General features: G+C 38.5%; 1 protein-coding gene across 1 annotated transcript in view; it reads right to left on the bottom strand.

Annotated features, from left to right (window-relative positions):
• Window positions 1–21,432, bottom strand: part of KCNAB1 (potassium voltage-gated channel subfamily A regulatory beta subunit 1) — a 254,952-nt gene that overhangs the window by 38,108 nt on the left and 195,412 nt on the right. The window contains exon 8 of the mRNA XM_057739751.1: window positions 14,545–14,631. Within this exon, the coding sequence (XP_057595734.1) occupies window positions 14,545–14,631 (87 nt within the window). The remainder of the gene's footprint in view (window positions 1–14,544; window positions 14,632–21,432) is intronic.

The raw sequence follows: 21,432 nt of genomic DNA, 5'->3' as shown, positions 1-21,432 counted from the left end.
CCATCTAGAACCCCCCATCCTCCTACCACAGCCTACATCGGTGCTTTCTGTGCCTGCTGCATGGCTGTCATCCCGTCACCTCTCTCTCTGTCATCCTACAAATTCCCTTCTCCCCTTGAATGAGTTGGATCCATGGCTTCCTCTTTGTGGTTTTATCCTTTCATTTTGGTGGAGCCCATTTTCCAGTAGCTTCTGAGGAATTGTGTTTGGGAAACAGGAAAGTCAAAATGCTATTATTTCCCCACCCCTGGTTGGTGGTTTGCTTACCATCTTTTTGCTTGGAATTTTGAAGCCTTGTTCCATGGTCTTCTGGCTCTCAATTTTGCCATTGAAAACCCCTAGGCAATCCTCATTCCTGATCCCTCTTGTGTACACTCTGGAATCTTTTAGGATGATTTTCCTTATCTTTTCACTTGTGAAATTCATTGTAATGTTACTTTGTGTGGGACTTTACTCTTTCATTGTTCTGGGTACTTTGTGGGCACTATTGAACTCATGTTCTTTACATCTGGAAAATTTCTTGTGTTTTTTTGTTTTTGGTTTTGGTTTTGATTACCTCCCCTCCATTTTATCTGCTCTCTCTCGAAAAATCTTTCACTTGAATAAATGTTGGACTTCCTAGACAGAATCTTAATTTTCTTATCTTTTCACCCCTATTGTCCATTTTTCCCCCCTACTGTCTGGAATATTTCCTCAACCTTAATGTCCAACATCTTTAATGATTTAAAAAAATTTTTTAGCCATTATATTGTTTAATTTCTAAGATTTTTTCCTAGTCCTATGTTTTTCTTGCTCTTTCATCCTGTTATTTCATTGATGCCATATCGTCTCATCTCACTAAGTATATTAATTATAGTCTCTTCAAACATTCTATCTCTCTGCATTACTCTGCTTTTCTTCTATTTACTTGAGCTCTTTCTTCATATCAGCAGTTTTCTTTGAATGTCAGGTGATTCTTGGGTTTCCATTCACATTTAAGAGTAAAGCACTAAAATTGTGTATGGACGGCCTTTGTCACTATGGGAGCTATTAAGGCACTTGTCACTTTTTCTCACTGCTATTTTCTTCCACAACAATGTCAAGATCTGTTAGATTTTTCCTCCCCCTCCCCCTCCCCCCCCCCCCCCCCGGGATAGTTAATTTTCTCCAGATAAATATTCTATTATTTTCTGCCTGGGAAAATGTAACTTGGCTGTTAGTGACCTGGAGGTAAGTGAGAGGAGAGGTTGGGCTATTTCAAACTTTATAATTCTTTTTTTTTTTTGGCCTGGCTTCACCTTCCTCTGCATCTGGTACCCCTCAAACTAGAGCCTCTCAACTCAGTTTCTTGAAGTAAATATTTCTTGCCTCCTTCACTGAAGGGGACAAGCAGGACCCTGCCTGCAGACCTGGGGACATTGAGCTCTAATGGTTCTGTACAGTTTTTTGAAAAACTGCCTTGTTTCTAGCTCCCACCTCACCCCCATCTTCTGTGACATTTGTGCCTCTAATGTCTTAACCATTCTGAGGTTGTGTGATACAAATTAACCTGCTTCTTACCTGTGGGTATTTTACATAAATCTTTCCTCAGTTTTGCTAAGTCATTTACAATTCCTCCATCCCCTTTCCACTTTCATATATATTGGTCCCGGTTTCCAGTTGTCTGCTAGTTTCATCAGAAAGGAAGTTTCTATTTCTTTTCCTTGCATTGTATTTATTGTTTTTTTATTTTGTTTTGTTTTTAAGAGAAAGGAGCAGAAATATATTACTTGGTCATCCTAAATCAAGAGTTTTTCTTACTGTTTTCCAAATGAGGAAACTGAGACTCAGAGATTAGTTGACTTTCACTTTCTCACCCACTCCGTTTCACCCAAACCACTCATTGTCAAAGTTACTGACAATCTCCACACTGTTAATACCAATGGACAATTCCCAGTTCTCATTTTACTTGACCCATCAGTAGCATTTGATACAGTTGATTACTTCCTCTTCTTTGATGTGTTTTCTTTACCTGGTCCTTGGGCACCACAATCTTCACCCTCCCCTCCCTCCATCCCCCCCACCAACTTTCTAATGTTGGAATCTCCAGGGCTCAGTCCTTGTCCTCTCTTTCTATGTCCTTTTTTTTTTGGTTTTTTTCTGTCTTTCTTTACTTCCTGTGTGACTTTATCAATTATTAAGGCTTTAAATGCCATTTACATGCAGACAACTTCCAAATTTGCATCTCCATCCCAGGCCTGTCTCCTGAGTTTCAGATTCAACGTCCAACGGCCTACTCAACATCTCCACTTGGATGTCTCATGAACATCTCAAGCTCAGGATGACTAAACCCGGACCCCTGATCTTCCCCTACAAGCCAGTTCCACCTACGGTACTCCCCCTGTCAGTTGATGGCAACTCCATCCTTCTGCTGACTAAGGTCAAAAGCCTTGGCATCATTCTTCACTCCTTTCTTTCTGTTACACCCACATCTGACCCATCAGGAACTTCTGGCTCTGCATTCAGTATTTCTCCAAATCAGACCACTTTTTACACTTCCACAGCTAGCACCCTCATCTGAGCCATCATCATCTCTCACCTAGATTGTTACAGTTATTTCCTAACATGTCTCCCTGCTCCTACATTTGCCCCTTTATAATTTATTCTAACTCCAGGCCAAAGGGATGCTTTAGAACTGTAAGTCAAATCACATCACTTCTTTGTCCAAAATTCAGAGGGTCCCAAAAGCTCTGGCCCTGTAATCTCTCTAAACTCATCTTTCCCTATACTCCCCCTTCCTGACTCTCTGCAGCCACACTGGTGTCCTTGATGTTCCCCAAACACAGCAGGCTGCGCCCATCTCAGGGCCTCTGCACTGTGTCTGCAGCCAGAAACACTATCCTTATCTCCCTTCCAGTCACTCACTTTACTCCTTCAAGTCTCTGCCTTCTCAGTGACCACTCCGGACTTTCAGCATTCCCATTCTCATTACCCTGTTATACTCTTTCTTTATCACCTTCTAATAGTCTATATAAGTCAATTTTTATTGTTTTACTGTTTATTTCCTCTCTCTCCTGCTAGAATGAATGTGTCCCACAAGGATAGGGATCTTTGTCTATTTTGTGCTCTTGCCTATCCCATGCATCAAGAACAGTGCCTAGTGTGTAGTAGGCACTCAAAAATATTAGTTGAACGTGAATAAATGAATGAGGCAGGTTTTAGAGCTGAGTATTTTTTACTATATCATGTTCTTCTCTGGGCCATCCTGAGTGTGATATGATGACATTAAAATGCATTCTGTGGGTGTTTTGAGGAAGGGGCTTGCAAGATTTGTACTGGCTTGAGAAGGGAGTAGGGGAAATGGATGGGAGAAATAACATTTCAACCTTTTTTGCCTTCCCAATTTTTCCTTTTGGTCTCCATATCTCCCTTTTTTGCTTTCTGTTAAGTGTGAATTCTTATGTCATTTTGTTTTTTCCCTTGTCTTATTAGATAAAAGCACTCATTTCTAGGGGTAATTAGGTTTGCTTCATCACCAAATACACTTCTAGTTTTCATGGTAGTGATACCTTTTCCTTTTTCGTTCAAGTGAAGGAGGATATTGACAATACTAAACTTTCCTTTTCTTTCTACTGCTTCCCTGTACCCACATCGTCTATCCACTGGCCCTTATAAAAACAACAAAATATGAATTTTCTGGTATGAGTAAATTCTGAGTTGACTCCACTAGGAGTTCAGAAAATTGTCTAAAAGGATCTCATTTAGTTACTAATTTGGTATGATTGGTTTAATTGAAGCTAGTCACATTGATCAACTTTCAGAATTTAAAACAAATTAAAAAAACCTAACATAAAAATGCATTTAGAAAGCATGGATACAGTTTAAACTGCAGAGGTTGAGGTTTTGTGGCTTATCATCTTTTCCAGAATTTGAACACTGACAATTCATCCCCCACATATTAGAAGTGACGCTTTCAAAAGTCCTCAGGTGCCTGGGGAGGGTTTGTGAGGTATGAGGGATGTCTGTGTATAACACATTTTATACAAGTGGCCAAGGGCCTTATTTTGTAATTTGTGGAGACTTGAATCTTTAGCACACAAGGTTTTCCTGAATCCAATTATATTGGACATAATGGTATTTTCTTATAAAGCAAATTTGTTTTCTGAAACTAATAGAAGAGTTAATTTTTTTATGTGTAATTAAGTCAGGTCAATTTAAAATTAGGCATTTAAACATCTGTAACTAGTGCATGGAATGAATATAACTCATGATAATGGAATTATGACACAGCTTTATTTTTTAATCTCCCACTGGCCCTTTACATTCATTGGAAACAATGAAAACTTGGTTCTAATGAAAACTCAGGCTGGTCCCACAGCTTTCCTGCCCATTCTTGGGTAACAGACAGTCCTGACATCTTTTTAGATCATAAAAACAGCCTCTATAGATCTCAGTCAAAACTCCAAACTCAAACTCCTTTCCCTTTCCTAGCTGGGACCTGCTGAGACTAAATGCCTGCTGCAGGGGGTAGTGAGATGGGGCATGGCTGGCTTCTGTACTCCTCTACTTTCTGCTTCTCCCCTGAGCCCTCCTCCTACTGGTTCTTGGTGTCCAGCTCCAGCTCCTGCCCTTCAGGACGCTCTCCTCCTAGAGGAGAGACCCACGATGACCCCACATGGGAAACATTCCCAGTTGCCCTCCCAATCACCCCCAGGGAAGGTACACTCTCCTGGCTGTACCACTAAAGTAGAGATCCAGCCCACTTGCCCATCTCTAGTTTTGCCAGACGTGAGTCAGCTCCCAAGCCTCTCTATTCCCAACTGTGGGGGTCATGCTCTCCACCCCAGCCAGGGTGTCACACCATAGTTTTCTCCAGATATGCCCTCCTCACTAGATCCTCTCTCCTTGCCTCTTTCAACCTTTATTTTCTTGAAGCAAGTTGAGGGGACTCCAGAGGCATAGAACTGAGAGTGAGGGAAAAATTCCTCCTTACAGCAGAGTGCCCGTTCATAAACGGGAGAGGGTAATTGTAATAACTCCCTACTGTAATAACTGCTGCAGGCAGGGATCCACAGTGGATGCCAAATCCAGGCTGTGAGGAACCAGGCTATTCACGTGGTCTCAGAGAATCACACCCCAGCTTATTTATTCATTACCAAGTCTTAAAGGTACTGTCATGGTGGAAAAAACTGAAAAACATCATCTTAACTGAGTAATCAACGTTAACATGATGAATAATGGAGTGCGACCCTTCGGGGCCCCCTGAGAGACACACTGAGAAGGACCCTCTGTAGTCTTCTTGCCAAAGATGCTTGATCTTAATCTAATCATGAGGAAAAAAACCAGACAAATCCAGACTGAGAGACATTCTCCAAAACAACTGGCTTAGATTTTTTTTAATTAAATGTCATTGTCATTAAAACGAAAAAAAGGTGGAGGAAACATTTTAGATTAAAAGAGATTAAAAAGCCATGACAACTAAATGCAATGTGGTATTCTTAATTAAATCACAGACTCCCCTGCCTCTCAAACAACAACAACAACAACAAAATCCTAAAAAGGACATTTTAGAAAATTTGAGTGTGGCTTGTGTAGATAACAATAGTGTATCAGTGTTAAAGTTCTTGAGTGTGATGAGTGCAGGATGCTTGTGTGGAAGAATTCTGCATCTCAGGAGAGAAAAGAAAGTATTTATGGGTGAAATGTCACCATGTGAGAGAGCAAGAGAGCAAAACAGAGGCAAAATACAGCACAATTTGGTAAATCTAGGTGAAGAGTGTTGGCTGTTTATTTTTTCAACTTTTCTGTAGGTTTTTAATTTCTCAAAATAAAATGTCAGGGGAAGAAGGAGATATGGAGCCACCTCTTGCCCTTTTCCTTTGAAAGTATACAAATGGAGATTTGACATCTCTCTTTGAACTTCTGTTCCAATTGTGTCTCCATGCCTGGTTGAAACTTCAGTTATGACATCTTTATATATATATATATACACACACATACACACACACACGTAACAACAACAATCTCAAAATATTTGTACAGGGCATTACAATTTATCAGACATTTCCACTTATCTCATGTTATCATCACAACCATCTTGGAATAGCTAGATAGGGTTCTGTTTTTATTCTTGCCATTTTCCAAATGAAAAACAGCAGCAGAAACTCTGAGCAGCTCAAGCAAGTTCACACACCTAAGACTAGCACCCCCGTCCTCTGACTCTAGATCCCATATTTTTTCACTACACATATCCAACATCTAGGAGGGCTTGAAAAAGCCATTGAGTCTCTCATTACTTCATTTTTTACAGAAAGTAAGAGAGAGACTTAAGGGTATTTGTTTACCTCCACTGTCTGAGAATTCCAGATTAGCAATGACGCAGGTGGTTCTGCTCAGCCCACTGAATCTGCAGGCTAGTAAACCCTGAGAAAGACACTGCTTTCACAGGCAGCTAAAACCCACAGCTCCACCTGCCTGGGCTTGAGAGCTGGATAATGTTAGTCTCCGAGTCCTACACCCGTGTCACTGCAGATCAGCTGCAGCACAATGAGGAACTTATAGAGATGAATTCCCCTGAGACTGAGCCGACATCCCCTCAGAATATGGAGGTGAATCTTGTCACAATTTCAGCTACTTTCAAGGAGATGACAATTCACACAGAAGGAAGCTCACATGAGTCACAAACCCACAGCCCCAGAATACTAAGCAGTTCTGTTTCCACCTGACAGCTGGGGTGAGCAGAAGCCGTCTCCGTTCTCTCCCTCTTTCTCTTTTTTTCTTAACTAAAAACAACTTAAGGGAAAAAAACAAAAAAACCACTCTTTCTGAGCTTGGTGAGGACCACAAATTTGTGGTGAGGACGTACGATGGGCCTCCAGACAAGTGGCCCACGTTGTTTCTCCTTTTGTGTGTTACTAATGATAGCAGTCGTATCCCTTCTGCCTCCACTGTTGACTGAAGATGTGAAGAAAGGGAAAAAAGGGAAAGAGAATAGAGGAAGCAGGCAAATTGTATAAAATATTACCAGGATCCTCCCTTCCAACAGGACTTTATGAAATGTGGTTGGGAATCTTTACTTTCCAAAGAAAGCATAAAATACACTTGTAAATGATTACAAATTATTATTGGGAATATAGTTTCCTTTAGAGCCAGCTCGTCATATATTTTCTGGAGGCTTGGCAATTTTAACTTCTCAGTATGTTCTAAAATTCATATTCTCTCTATGGAACCTAGCTGGAAAATGAAAATTGTTAGCCAGTGCTCTGTTCCTGATAGATGAATATCAGTGTGATCCATGCTTCAAATCCTGGAAAGTTTCTAATGGCCCTAGAAGTTGACTCTGCAAATATGAGGCAACATGCCAACAACTAAGAGTGGTGAACTCTGCAATGTGCCTTTGCTGTGTTACTTATGATTATTCAGTTCTGCTCAAGAAAGTAAGAGAAATGAATAAGGAGGATGAATGAAACTGGGTAGAGAAATAAGTAGCCTGTGAGACAGAAAGAATTCGCATGTGTACAGTAAGACTAAGTGGATTAGTAAGCTTTGAGCCATCGCAGCCATAAACAAAGTAGAAAATGTGTGTACTGATCATTGAGGGAAAGATGATATTCACAATGCATCCATATGCCTAAGACATGAAACACAAAGCATTCAAGATACACTAAATATACATGAATCATATGAGGACACAAATAGTCTTTTTTCTATAATTTTTATTTTCAAATGTAGTTCTAAATTAGTCATCCATTGGTGACCCCATTCTGGCCTCAAAAACCTGCTGTGCAAGAAATGCAGAGTCTATAGCTGCACATCAGACTAACTGGTGAGCTACAGTTAATGGCCAGGTGGATTTGTCCCGGAGTCTTTCCAATAGAGCAAATGTGCTATTGACCCAAGCATTTCTGTCTGCTGGTGCAGATATTCAAAAAATATCAATTGAATGAATGAGTAAATCCTATTACTGAGTTTTTTCTAGATACAATTTTGAAAATAAAATCACAGGCTCAATATTGCCTTTTGACTGAATAGATTAACCCTGGAAAATCTATAATTAGATAATTTTAAAGGGGATGGAGGATTTCAGAACAAAATTTCAAGGAGAAAAAAATGAGCTAGAAGAAAATCCCATTGCCAACTATGTATTTTGATTTTATTAATACATGGCCTCCCCACAGACCCTGGTTGAGCCTGCAGCTTGGCCACCTTCATTTGATTTTCATCACATTATAATTTTAGGGTTTTAGTCATTTCCTATGTTTACCTTTGAGAGAGATCCAGAGAAAGGGGAGTTTCACATGCATGTTGTACAGGGCCTTCTAGAAATGGGGCTTATGGTTCTTCCCCCTACTACGAATGAGGTGCTATACCTGTGTTGTTAACGCCTTCAAAAGTCACTTTATGTGTTACCTCCATTTTCAGGTGAGGAGACTGAGCCTCAGTGAGGATAGCAACTTGCCCTACGTATGCAGTCTAATAGGTAGCAAAGCCAGGATTTAAAGCTGTGTCCATCTGATGCCCCCCCCAGTCCATTTTACAGAAATATTGTCCTAATGAGAAGAAGGCCCACAATGATAGAAACATGAGATTTTTGTAAAAAGCCACACCAGAGATTGAAAGAACACAAAGTGAACTCAACCATCCCTCGATGTTATTTCTTAGAATTAATGAAATTAATTTCTTTTTTAACGACATGACTTGGTATTCTGTAAAGGATAAAACATCAGCTGAATACGTCTAAAGTAGCAGTAAAACATTTGGTGAATCTGCATTTAAAATGGAAATAAAACTGATTTAGTAAAACTGGGACACTTCTTTTTTTCTTTTTGCCATGGGCTTGGTAGGGTTTGGCTCATCCTCTTGGATATGAAAATCATTTTCTCCAAATTAATTTCTTGAAAACTCAGCTGTCCCAGCCTTTCAAGCCAGGAGGTTAAATTGATCTGACAAACACCAGAGGCCCTCAGAGCAGTCTGGCCAGGGTCATAAATGAAATGTGTTAGGTAATTTTAATATTTGATATAGTAATCCTCAGAGGCAACTGAACTGCCAAAGAATCATCCCTCCATTCATTTCTGCACATTTAGGTATCAATCAGTTTTCTGGAGAGAGATCTGGCATCTGGATGCTGCTGTTAAGGCAGATGAGGAGAAATGGGATGTAAGAGTGTCCTGGGGCCCTTTGCCAGCAACTTATCCTTCTTAATATCACCCTGAAATATGCTGAACCAGATCAGGTACCAGAATCTTCATAGATGTTAGGAAACAAAAATAGGTTTTCAAGTAGAGAAAAATAAAGTTGAATCTATTTAACTTTAGCCCTTCATTCATTCAATCACTCAAACAACTTGTTTACTCATCCATCTAATCATCCATCTGTCTATTCATTCATCCATCCATCTATCCACGTAATAAATATTTACTGACTATGTGTCTGGTGTTCTGCTAGACTTGAACTAGAGTTTACAGACTTGTGTGGTCAAATAGTAGCCACTAGCCACATGTGGGTATTGAGTACTTGAGATGTGACTGGCCCAAATTAAGATGTGCTATAAGTGTGAAATACATAACAGATTTTAAAGACTTAGTATGAAAAAAACTAATACAAAATAAATATCTCCACAATAATTTTTATATTGATTACATGTTAAAATGATAATTTTTTATATACTGGCTTAAATTAAAATATATTTTTACAATTAATCTCACCTGTTTCTTTCTACTTTTTCAGTGTAAGTAAACAGAAAAGAGAAAACAGTAATACAAAATTGAAAGACAGAAAACCACACCAAAAAACTCCTAGTGCAGGTCCTCAGACATAGTAATAGAAAATTGAATATATGGCTTTCATAATATTTCTATGGAACAGCACTGCTGTAGCCTATTTGCAGAAGATTTCTTCCTGCTATTATGTTTTTGGGGGAACAGACTGAGGGTGTCTTTCAGGGAAGACAATAAAATACAAAAGTAGAAGGAATGATCCATGGTGCTTAGATAATATTTGTAGTTTGGGGGTCATTAAATTTTTGTTTTGAAAACTTTACTTTCAATGATAACTATCCAGATCCAGTGTTCTGGAACTGAAAAACTGTAGAAAATTTGGGATGTTGCAATGTTTGCCACTCTCTGGTATTTCCTGAGCTGTCATTGGATGTCCTAGATTCCTGAATATCCACAGATTCCTGCTGGCATATGGGGACAGTAAAAAGATGGTTTAGAAAGAAGTAAATTCTTATGGAATAGGTTATTTGACATGACGATGTTATGGGAATTAAGTGAAGCGAACTTTGATCTTATCTCTCATTTGAAATAAAACACCTGGGTTGTTTTATGTATGCATAGACCTACTAGCAGGAAAAAAAAATAATTTGAACTGTAATTAGGTTGGGAATAATGTCTAATGATTCAGGGAGTTTGTGAGATTAACTAGTTTTGGCAAAAAATTCTAAATAAATAAAAGTTAGAGGGTTCGATTCCAAGTGTTTTTTAAAATTAAAATTTAATTAAAATGTAATTTAATTAAAAAACCATCATATTCTCAGATCAATGAATTTAGTGGCCTTTCTTCTTTCCTTTCTTAAAAAGCTATATAAACTAAAATGGGTCCCCTCTTTTTTCTATTATTCACAAGTGGTACATGGTTTATAGCCTCCTTTTGTGGCCACAATCATGCTCAATCACTTCCTCCCTGAAGCAATGAGAAGAGTATGGATGGAGAAGTTGGCCTGCCACTTGCGAATGACAGAAAACCACACCAAAAAACTCCGAGTGCAGGTCCTCAGACATAAAAACGCTCTGTGTCGATCCATGTCCAACACGATTCATGTTGGAATGAACTTTCTCTTGCCTAATGAACTTACGAGAAGATTCTGAAATTTACTTTGGGGATTTATAGAAGTGAAAGACTTAAGAATATGACTATCAAGAAGCCTGAGGAACTGTCAGTGACTCTACTGGGAAGAACACAGCAATATAAGAAAGAAGAAATGGGACATGGGGCTGATTTTTTTCTGGGACTGGAAAACATGCCCTTGACACCAGATATTATAGCAGAGACAAATGGTGTGGCAAATGCTGTGAAAGAAAAATGACTTACTACTAGGTGAACCAGTAAAAATAAACAAGGACAAAGGAGAAAGTATGCAAGTTGCCCTCTGTTGTCAGGAACATCTTCCCATAGCTGTAAAATGTCTAATTGCTTTCCACAAGGTTGCAGATTACAAGGGCAGTCTCCTTTCTCCACTGGTTGCACTTTTGGAATTTATGGCCATTCTTTCAAGAGGACTCACTTTTTGTCTATTGGCTTTCTAAGGAAGAAGGGAAGGCAACAACAAATTTGATACGTGATGCCACTATATTATGAAGATGCAACTGCTGATCTTTTTCTGGCTCCATTAGTTGCCCTCAGATATGTAGAAACTGGATGAAACTCATGTTGGTTTATTCTCGAAATATTCCCAACTAACATCCTTTCATGGTGCAAATCAAGTGAATGGGGTTGGCATTTTAATAAATTTAAATCAGAGTTGTTTAAAATGAGTCTTAGAAAGCTGGGCTGGCTTCTCTCATTAGTTCCCTGGGGTTTAGTAGAGGTGCCTTGGCAAAATTATAAGTTAGGGTGTGTTGTGGGTCCATGGAATTGATGGGGAATGGCTGAAGCCAATCAAGATGATCTACACATGCTAAGGGTTTACTGTGAGGCAGATATACACAGAACAGTGCCAACATACGTAGATTTAACATATGAAAATTCAGCAATATGCACTTGGCAACTACTGTTCCCATCACTTATATTAGACAGAAACGGACGCAATTGAGCCTAAAATTAACAATGTGAGTTGCTAAAATAAGAAAAGTATGTGAATGATATTAAGGCTGTTACCAAAAAAAAAAAAAAAGTGTCTGGGAAAGTATCTAGTGATGGTTTTGTCACTATATTTGAAGAAGAAATTGAATAATTAAAGGCTATAGAGTAACGCTGACTAACAAATAATTACTGTAGGGTTTTCAAGGGCAATTTTGATTATACATAACATTTACTTTTCTACTGTTTTAGAAACCCTAATAGCCTTCCTAAGGTGGACCCCATTGTACATGTACAACTTTCACTCATATACACATACATATGATTTACAAAATCATTGCAAAAATGAAACTTAATAACAACATGGAATCCAGACATAGCTTAGACACCCCCTTTTTTTTTTTCATCTTTAGAAGAGAAAATGCACCCGAGGCAACCTGGCAATCCCTGTCTATTTCTTATTTTCTTCTTATTTCCTACTTCTCCTTTTCTCTGTTGCCCAGATCAGTCCTTTCCTCTGTTACAGTAAAGTAGGAAAGACTAAATGTAGAGAATGAGTTTCTAGAAACTAAACCAAACTTGTCCTTTCATCTGGCTCATCTTGGAACAAATGTCTGAGGATACACATTTTCTGCAAAGCTAGGGAGACATCACAGGGAAGCTATTTCAATCTGGAACAAGTCCTACATGGGGACTTGCTTGTATTGTGTCCCTGCTAAGTCCCCCCAGAGGAATAAGCCTCAGAGTCTGATGCACCAGCCAGGAGTAGATCTCCCTTTGGTGGGGGTGTGGGAGAGCAGGCTACATCCCAGCATAAGGTGCTTGGTTGCCATGAAGCTACGAAATGCCACATTCCTTGACCTTATTGACAAGTGCAAATCTCTATTTGACACCCTTCTTAGGCTTCTGAACTTGGACAATGACTCACGATAAAACAACTTCATATTTTGCTTTGTGTTTTCTGTAAGAAACTCAGAGAAAATGTAAATATTCTCTGATTCCAGTGGATAATGCTGCAGTTATACATTCTATCAGGCAGCAATCTGTTTTTTGGTTTTTTTTTTTTAATGTTTTGAAGCTCCCTTCTAATAAGTGTCAACACACAATCAGTGTTTATATAAGAGATACCATTATCTTATCAGTATCACATAGTTTGGCTCCTAATCGAGAATTTCCTCCTTCTGTTGGTATATAATGCAAATTATAATGTTTTCTGTTTCAGAGACTTCCACATTATACCCCTCGGATTAAAGATAGTGGTAGAATGGGCAAAATGAGCCAAAAAAAAAAAAACGTGATGAAAAATCCCAGATGTTCTTCTATCCTATACATAGCATAATTGCAAAGGACATTTTTCCAAAGAGGAAAATAGTCACTAGGCACTTAAAATGGGAAGCAATTTCAGTCTTTTACCGCCGCCACTATATGGCACTTTACTTGACAATTGTGCTCACGTGATAGCTTCAGTGCTCTGTTTTAATGTGGCATTGAGAATAGTGTGATATCATATTATCCTTGCAATAAGCACTTCTTACACTAATAAAATGTTTATGATTTGCTTTATCAAAATCTATTCTTTGCTTTGATAAAAATATGTATTTTATGTCATTTCAATGGATAATTTATTATTATGAATTTCCAACACTGATATTGCTTTATAATAAACTCCTAATTTACTCAAATCAAAAAAGCAGAAAAGTCTAGGAGAAAATAGATATATAAATATATACATTTTAACCATTTCTCTGTGGTTGAGAAAGACATAAACCGCAAGGAAAATAGTTTCCATAACTTTTTTTTTCAGAAATGCAACCTGCAGAAACATTCATATATATTTCAATTACTTATAACTTCCATAACTTATACCCTCTAGCAAGAACAAACCTTTACAGAACCTGATTTATTACAAGATCCTGAACTACCTTTTGAATCATCAAAACTAAATTTACCTTAGTGTAATTTTATGTTGAGTATATTCTAAAATTCTTTAAAAATGTGTGAATACATGTCATATAGTAAACCTCAAATAACCAGGCATTATTTTTTTCCTCTTTTCCCCAAATATCTTCATTCTCATTCACCTCAGATATATGATAATCCATGACTGTAAATCTCAATGAACTAGAACCTTCTTTTAAATTTTTCCTCCCAAACTATCTTCTTTCTCAATCATCCTAGGTAGGTTCCATAAATAAATGCAAATTGAAGAAAATCTGGTTTTAGGGACGTTCTGAAAGTTTCCACAGGAGATGCTTAAATTGTCTTCAAATAGTTGTAACAGGAAAGGGGATAAAATGTTGTAGCTCCTTGAGAGTCAAAACCAGATTGCAATGAAGAGTCTCATTTTTAAGTAGTCGCTCCTGTAAAGCCTCTGCTCATGGTAGCATTTAGCACTTATCACCACAGATTGGAAACTAATCAGACCTAGAGTCATTTTGAAATAAGAAGACCCTCAGAGAACTCACTCGAAAATAATGATGACTGCATTTTAAACTCCCCTTCCAATTACTTTTACTGTTTTAGTTGATGAAATCACAGAAGTGAAATGAACGTGGAGAAAGTAAGCACTGTAATGGAACTGCTTAAAAATTAATGAAGATGTAGGATGTGGAGCATTGGCTTTGCAGGTAAATATTGAGGCTGAAAGACATCGACTGGAAAGGTTTTTATTTTTCACATTCAATCAAATCAGTCTGAATATATTTCATTTCCTACTGTGAGTGGGATGAGTCGCCAAGCTAGAATCAATAATGCTAGAGTCTTTTATTAAATTTCTTCACTCACCTTCCATAGGGGTGTTACTGTCTGGTCGATTTGCAAAAACTACATCCACGTACTCGAGCTGCAGCCTCTGGAGGGAGCCCTTCAGTCCTGGGAACAGAAGCAGGACAACCTCAAAAAGTTTGAATATGAGCACTAGTAGAAATAGTTGAAGCTTGGTTTCCTTCAAGAATTTACTTTAAAAAAAAAAAGCACTGGATTAATTTAAAAAAGACATTGAATACAATAATGTGTTCATTGGCTCCAGAATCTTTTAAAAGTACATCAGGGGCTGACGTCCCCCACAAAAAAAAAGCCTTAGAACTTTCTCAATGGTATTAGTGCTCTACTGGAAATCCACACTTGGTAATGACCTTTCACAGTAGCTCCTGTGTGGCTGTATCTAGAAGCAAAGTTTAGAATAAAAAGCAGCCTAAGAGTTTAACTTCTTTCTTCTTGAAAAGTGCAAATTGATATCATTTTTGAATTACTTAATGGGCTTATACTGGGATGGAGATATATTTATTGCACATCAAAAACATTAAAATGGTGTAAATCATAAATAAATGACTGACAACCCCATATTAATGTACACATGGATTCTAATAGGAATAAAAGGGTTGACAAATGAAGGCTTCACTCAACATTTTACTAATTGAAACAAAGTTCAAAGAACCTTAAATATAGCTGAGCCCTACCATTTCTATTATTCTCCACTCTTTTGAGAAGAAACAAAAACACTAGAAGCTCTAAAGATTTAAGGGGTAATATAAAGGAGGGAGAGATTAAAAAAAAAACCTGGAACCAATCATCTATTTCTCAGCCCTAAACATTGGGTCACATTCCTATGATTACCCAGAAAAAAATATTTAATTTCAGTAAAATTAATACTTCCCTGAAATAGAATGTATTATGTATAATATTATGCAACCAAAAGGATGACAGTGTTCAAGAATTATTTTATCTCATTTCTATGAGGCACAGCATTTCCTTACCAGCCTATTTAATTCCACAGGAAGACTGGAGGTTTTTCTCTTTTTATTATAGGCATAAAATTAATTGCATGTTAAATGAGTCTCTTATAAATTTAAATTTAGCTCATTTAAATTTGATTTTTCAAACTGGTTTATTGGCTAGCCACAATTACTTTTCTGACAGGAAAATGGAGTGCTTGAGTACAGTTCTGGAAATAACTTTTCCATTCATTGAGAAAGGATTGTCTGTGATGGTAGCTTGTTAAAAAGAAGTACTGATGAAGAGATTAGGGCAGACAGGTGTTGTAAGGTCTAATGACTGCTCTTAAAAAACTGCAGTGACTTTCAGCCTCAGGGTATTAGCAGCTATCTCAGCAGGCATCTTGAAATTAAATTTATCTTAAAAAGCACTATGATGTGAGCCACCTTGGGAAGCAGTTGTATGTGTGGAGGAGGTAAGGAGAGGAAAAAAGAACCAAGAAAACAAATAATAGGGTATCCCTAGGTCTGAGAGGTTGGAGATCTGTGCTCCAGCATGCGATCCCACTTGGGTTATTTGACCTTTTTGCGTGTGATTCAGTAATCTGAAGTGGAGTTGGCAATACTTAGAACTTTCAGAATTGCTGCTCCAAAGAGCAAATAAATTCAGTTGGCAGGCACTTGGTAAGTGCAACAGTCTACAGAAGTCTGGTAATTATAACAGTGGTGCTCACATGTGGAAAGATTCAGGGTAAGAGGTGCCAAAGACTAAATGTGGCTGGACCTCCTGGTTTTCAAGGGAGCCACTTAGTGACAGTGCTGGCCCATGCCTGGCAGTGGAAACAAAGTGTCCTCCTTTCTGATGATGGCCCTCTCCCTCTGTGTCTCTTCTGAATGGCTCAGTGTGGGCTGAGAGTAACTAGAAGAAGCTACGACTAACTCTGCCCTGTTGGGGACGTGGTGTGATCAGTCACGACATAAGTTCTTTCTTCTTCCATGCCATAAGCATGTACTGAGTTCATATTTGATTCAGAAACTGTGCCGGGCTCTGGGAGTTTAAAGATGCATAGACACAGTATTTATACCCAGGGAGCAAACAGTACATATTGAGAGCATCTACTGGCATAAGTTTATTGATCAAGGTAATAGTGTGGACCCATAAATAATAACATGCACTTGATAGAATGACAGTCTCATTGTATTCAGTCATTCCTCATCTCTCAATTCTTTCTCTGGAAAGCCTTTTTTCTTGATATTTAGGCCAAGATTCAATAGTATTCATGTGAGAATATAAGAAATGATGTGTTGTGGAACTTCCCTGGTGGCGCAGTGGTTAAGAATCCGCCTGCCAATGCAGGGAACATGGGTTCGATCCCTGGTCTGGGAAGATCCCACAGGCTGTGGAGCAACTAAGCACATGTGCCACAACTACTGAGCCTGTGCTCTAGAGCCTGCATGCCACAACTAATGAGCCCCAGTGCTGCAACTACTGAAGCCCTTGCACCTAGGGTCCATGCTTTGCAACAAGAGAAGCCACCGCAGTGAGAGGCCCTCGCACCACAATGAAGAGTAGCCCCCGCTCCCTGCAACTAGAGAAAGCCCGAGTGCCGCAATGAAGACAATGCATCAAAGGAAGGAAGAAAGAAAGGAAGGAAGAAATGATGTGTTGCATCCTGTCAGTGATCCACCGGGTCCCTACTCTGACTTTTGAAGTGGAGTAAAAGGAGGTTGTGCACCTAAAAGACACTGTCCACTCACTTTAAAAATCTCAGTCACATAAAGTCTTGTAATCCATGGTATGAATTTTGGATTTTACTCTATGTGAGATGGAAAGATGGTGAGGGGCTGAGAGATAAAGAAATGGGAGTTAAGTGGGGAAATGATGCTATCAGATTTGTGTTCTGAACTGATAACTCAGCCTGCTAAGAATGATTTGCAAGGGCAAGAGAGAAAGCAGGGAGGGAGACCAGTGAGTAGGTCACTGCAGCAGACCACGCTTGGTCCAAGTTGGTGAGAAAGAAATGTTCAAATTCGGGACAAGTTGTATAGGTAGAAATAAGAGAACTCTTGATATGCTGAATATAGAGTGTGAAGGTAGAGATATCAAGGAGGACTCTTAGATTTTTGGCCTGAGAAGTGAAGTGACTATTAGGAAATGAGAAAGTTACAGGAAAAGCAGATTAGTGGTGGTGGTGGTGGGTCTGAGCGGCACATCGGTCAACCCCACAGAGCTCTTGGCAGCTGGATGGACCAGTCTGGCATTCAGAGGAGAGGTCTACGTGCAGGTGGGGCACAGGGCTTGGGATCCAGGGTACTAAGTTGGGCTGGCCTGAATGACCTTGCCAATGTCTCTTAGCCTCTTTGGACCTTAGTATCCTCATCTGTCTGAAGACAAAATGGAGCTAGATGATCTTTCTGTTTTGATCTTTCATGTGACTGCAAAACAAATCAGGTAGTCCTGCCTTTTTCTATTTGGATGCTTTAATCTTGTAGCTAAATTGTAGTAACATAAAGATATGCTAATGAGTGTCTCCTTGAGAGACATTTAGGGTTTATCTCCAATAAACAAATAGTTATGTTCTATCTCCACTTAGCAAATGTTTGTTGAGCACTGGCTTGTAGCCAAGTATTGTTTTAAGTTTACACAGATGTGCAAAAATGCATTAGCCTTGGCTCCAGAAGGGCATCTGAATGGCTAATCATAACCTAAGGAGTAAGTACTCCCATGCAGTGAATGCACTTGCTGAAGGCACTTTTGACATTAGCCTGTCCCTTGGCACTAACCCAGTGTCTGTGGGAGTGAAGAGAGGAGAAGCAGGAAAAACGTTCCCTGCTCTCAAGGAGATGTCTATAAGTTAACTGGCAGTTCCTCAAAAGTCCACAGGAGGATAAATTATGTTATGTAAAGAAAATAGCTTTCAAGTAACTATAGTACAAAGAAATCTAAGTTAATCTCTCTTGTAGGTTCTGAAGTTTAACAGGAACTGTATTGTTCATAAGCGGAAACAATTCAATTTAAGCCTATTTCACAAGCATCTATAGAAATATGCTCATTCCAGATGTTAAGCAAGTTGGTAGGGTTAGAAGTGGATCATGTGCTCATTGTTTCAGGTTTAACTCTGTAGAAAAAAGACCATGAGTAGTTTGGAAATTCTGTAAGGGTTCTATTCAGATATGCTGTGTCATCATCTTCTGTTCCTATGGCATGTTTGTTTCCCTCTCAGGCTTGAAAAAAAATGTTGCCTTAAATAATGTACACTGCTTCCCTATATAATTTTCCAGCTTCTTTTTGGCTGACCTCTCAGTCATGATCTGAGACATGCTTCTTTTTATAAAGACTGCCCTGTATTAGAATAATATAAGTGGTGACACCTCCCATTATGAAACATGATTATTTTGGGTGGGTGATTTCAGTTTACCATGAACATGGTATACCGGGAAGAAATCTTGTGGCAAATCTATTTGTTAAGAAATGTATGCTTTAACTGAAAAATCAGCAATTGTCTCTTTTTTAAAAAGTTCAGATTGTATGGGCTTAACATTTGCAATTCATTAAAAAGTTTCAAGCAGAGCTTTTTCAGATAATTTTCCTCTCCTATTCCTAAAACAAGGACAGTGGGTTTGTGTTTTGAATCACATAACAAAACTACTGTTTACCTGTAAGGCAAATACAGACTTAGACACAGCTTTTGCCTATAAAAGCACACAAACAATTTACTTATCCTTGCAATTTGATTTACCAAACTATTTCCATTCTTTCATGTTAGATACTAAGGAGCTTTGATCTGCTAAATTTTAACACTGGCACAAATTTGGGTTTAATTAATATTTGTGGAATGGCTGTATGAATAAATAGACTTTCAGAGCCTGAGAGGATCTTGTGATTCCAAATGAACATAATAAATCTATTAGTGAAATTTCTACTTCCTCCTTGTGACTCTGAGGAGAATGTTGTTTCTAACTGGATGTAAGTCAAGGACTTTTGGTTCGTTCAAAAGGTCTTCCATCAATGACTTTTTTCAAAACTACATTATGCACAAATCAAGCTAATTTTACACTCTAAAAATTAACTTAGGTGGCCAAAGTCATCCAGCACATAAATAGCCTGAACTCAACATGAATTGGACTTCTGTCTCATTCTTTTTAACAGTACTTCTCAAATTTAATGTGCATATGAAACTCCAATGTTGAATAAGGTCACCTTCATCACAGGACAAGTACCAATGAAACCTGAGGATGATTATTTGTAAAGCTTTTCAAAATTTATTTTGGGTTGAGAAATCTCATGTCCCTTCTTTTTTTTCTGTAAAATTCACTCAATTCCTTAATTTCAGCCTGCCTTTAAAGAGTCTTTGCGCTCACTCTCTTGTACTCATGAGTATTTTTGTCTTTGGCTGAAACTATAAACTATAAAATAACACCAAGAGTAACAACATAATAATTATTGATCCCAATTCTTCAACCTCAAAAGTTTGAAATTTTGTGTTAGTTTGAATCTAGGTCAGTTTGAATTTCAGCTACACTGGTTTATCCATCCTGAGAGATTAGTTCCTAAGAGAATTCCTGACTTATCTAAAGGGGGAGAGAATTTAAGTTATTTCTATTAAGTTGTATGAGGCTTGAAGAAAACTGATTTAAAAAGGAGAGAGAAAAAGTCCTCAAATTATGCATACACACCGGTAAATATTAAAATAATGGAGACTCAGGACTTCCTAGGTGGCACAGTGGTTAAGAATCCGCCTGCCAATGCAGGGGACATGGGTTCGATCCCTGCCCCAGGAAGATACCACATGCTGCGGAACAACTAAGCCCGTGCACCACAACTATTGAGCCTGCACTCTAAAGCCCGTGAGCCACAACTGTTGAGCCCATGTGCCACAACTACTGAAGCCCATGCACCTAGAGTCCGTGCTCCACAAGAAAGAGTAGCCCCTGCTTGCCGCAACTAGAGGAAGCCCATGTGCAGCAACGAAGACCCAACACAGCCAATTAAATAAATAAATAAATAAATAAATAAATAAATAAATTTATAAAGTAATGGAGAGTCAGTGAAAAGCACAGTAGCACAACTTCTCCATTCTTTTTCTCATCGATTTTCGATTTCTTGTTTGATTGCTAGTGTATACCACTTTCTGAATCTCTTTTTGAATCAATTAGATAAAGAGAAGAACAAGAACTTTCTAAGCAACACACTGCCATGTTTGTTCAGCTTAGTACAAAAGTAGAAGCCTTGGATTTTTTCTTGTTGACAAACTTTGTGGTAGATGACACAAGTCATGGGGCAAATGCTAGAGTAGGAATGATAACATTTTGGGGAGCCAGGCTGGGTTTGACTGTACAATGTCAAACTGGACACTATGACCTGAGAAGGGATTTAGTTTGGGTAAGGGATATGGAATCTTTCTCAAGAGCTAGAATGTGGTCATTCACTATGGCAGCCTCAGAATGCTATTTACTTATGTCCTTATCCATAGAAAGAAGACTAGTAGTTGCACCGTAGAGAATGATGGTGATGGTGATGATGGTGACAAAAACAACATTCAGTAAGTGCTTATTCTATGACAGACACTGTGCTCAATGTGAATAATCTAAGTTCAATCCCTGAAGAGTAACCTTGTGAGGCAGGATATTTATAACCCATCGTGGAGTCCAGGAGATGGGGCTCAGTGAGGTTAAGTAACTTGCACAAAGTCCCTCAGCTCATAAATGACCGAGTTGGAACTTGAACCAATGTTTATCTGATTTCAAAGCCGAGATGCCTACAAACATACTAAAAACCAGTTAGTGAATAATACATAACGTTTTGATATTTATAAGTAAATATGTACAGGTAGATGGATGTCAGTGTAGCTACAGGGAAAAGTAGGGAAGGACATGCACTGGATTGTCAAATTGTGGAATGAGATGAGCTGAGCAAAGGGAGGAATTTATTTCTTTAACTATTTTTATTTTTAAAGTA

Source organism: Hippopotamus amphibius, chromosome 6 (assembly GCF_030028045.1).
Source record: "Hippopotamus amphibius kiboko isolate mHipAmp2 chromosome 6, mHipAmp2.hap2, whole genome shotgun sequence".
NCBI classification, from domain to species: domain Eukaryota; kingdom Metazoa; phylum Chordata; class Mammalia; order Artiodactyla; family Hippopotamidae; genus Hippopotamus; species Hippopotamus amphibius.
This window is presented reverse-complemented; position numbering and strand designations above follow the sequence as displayed.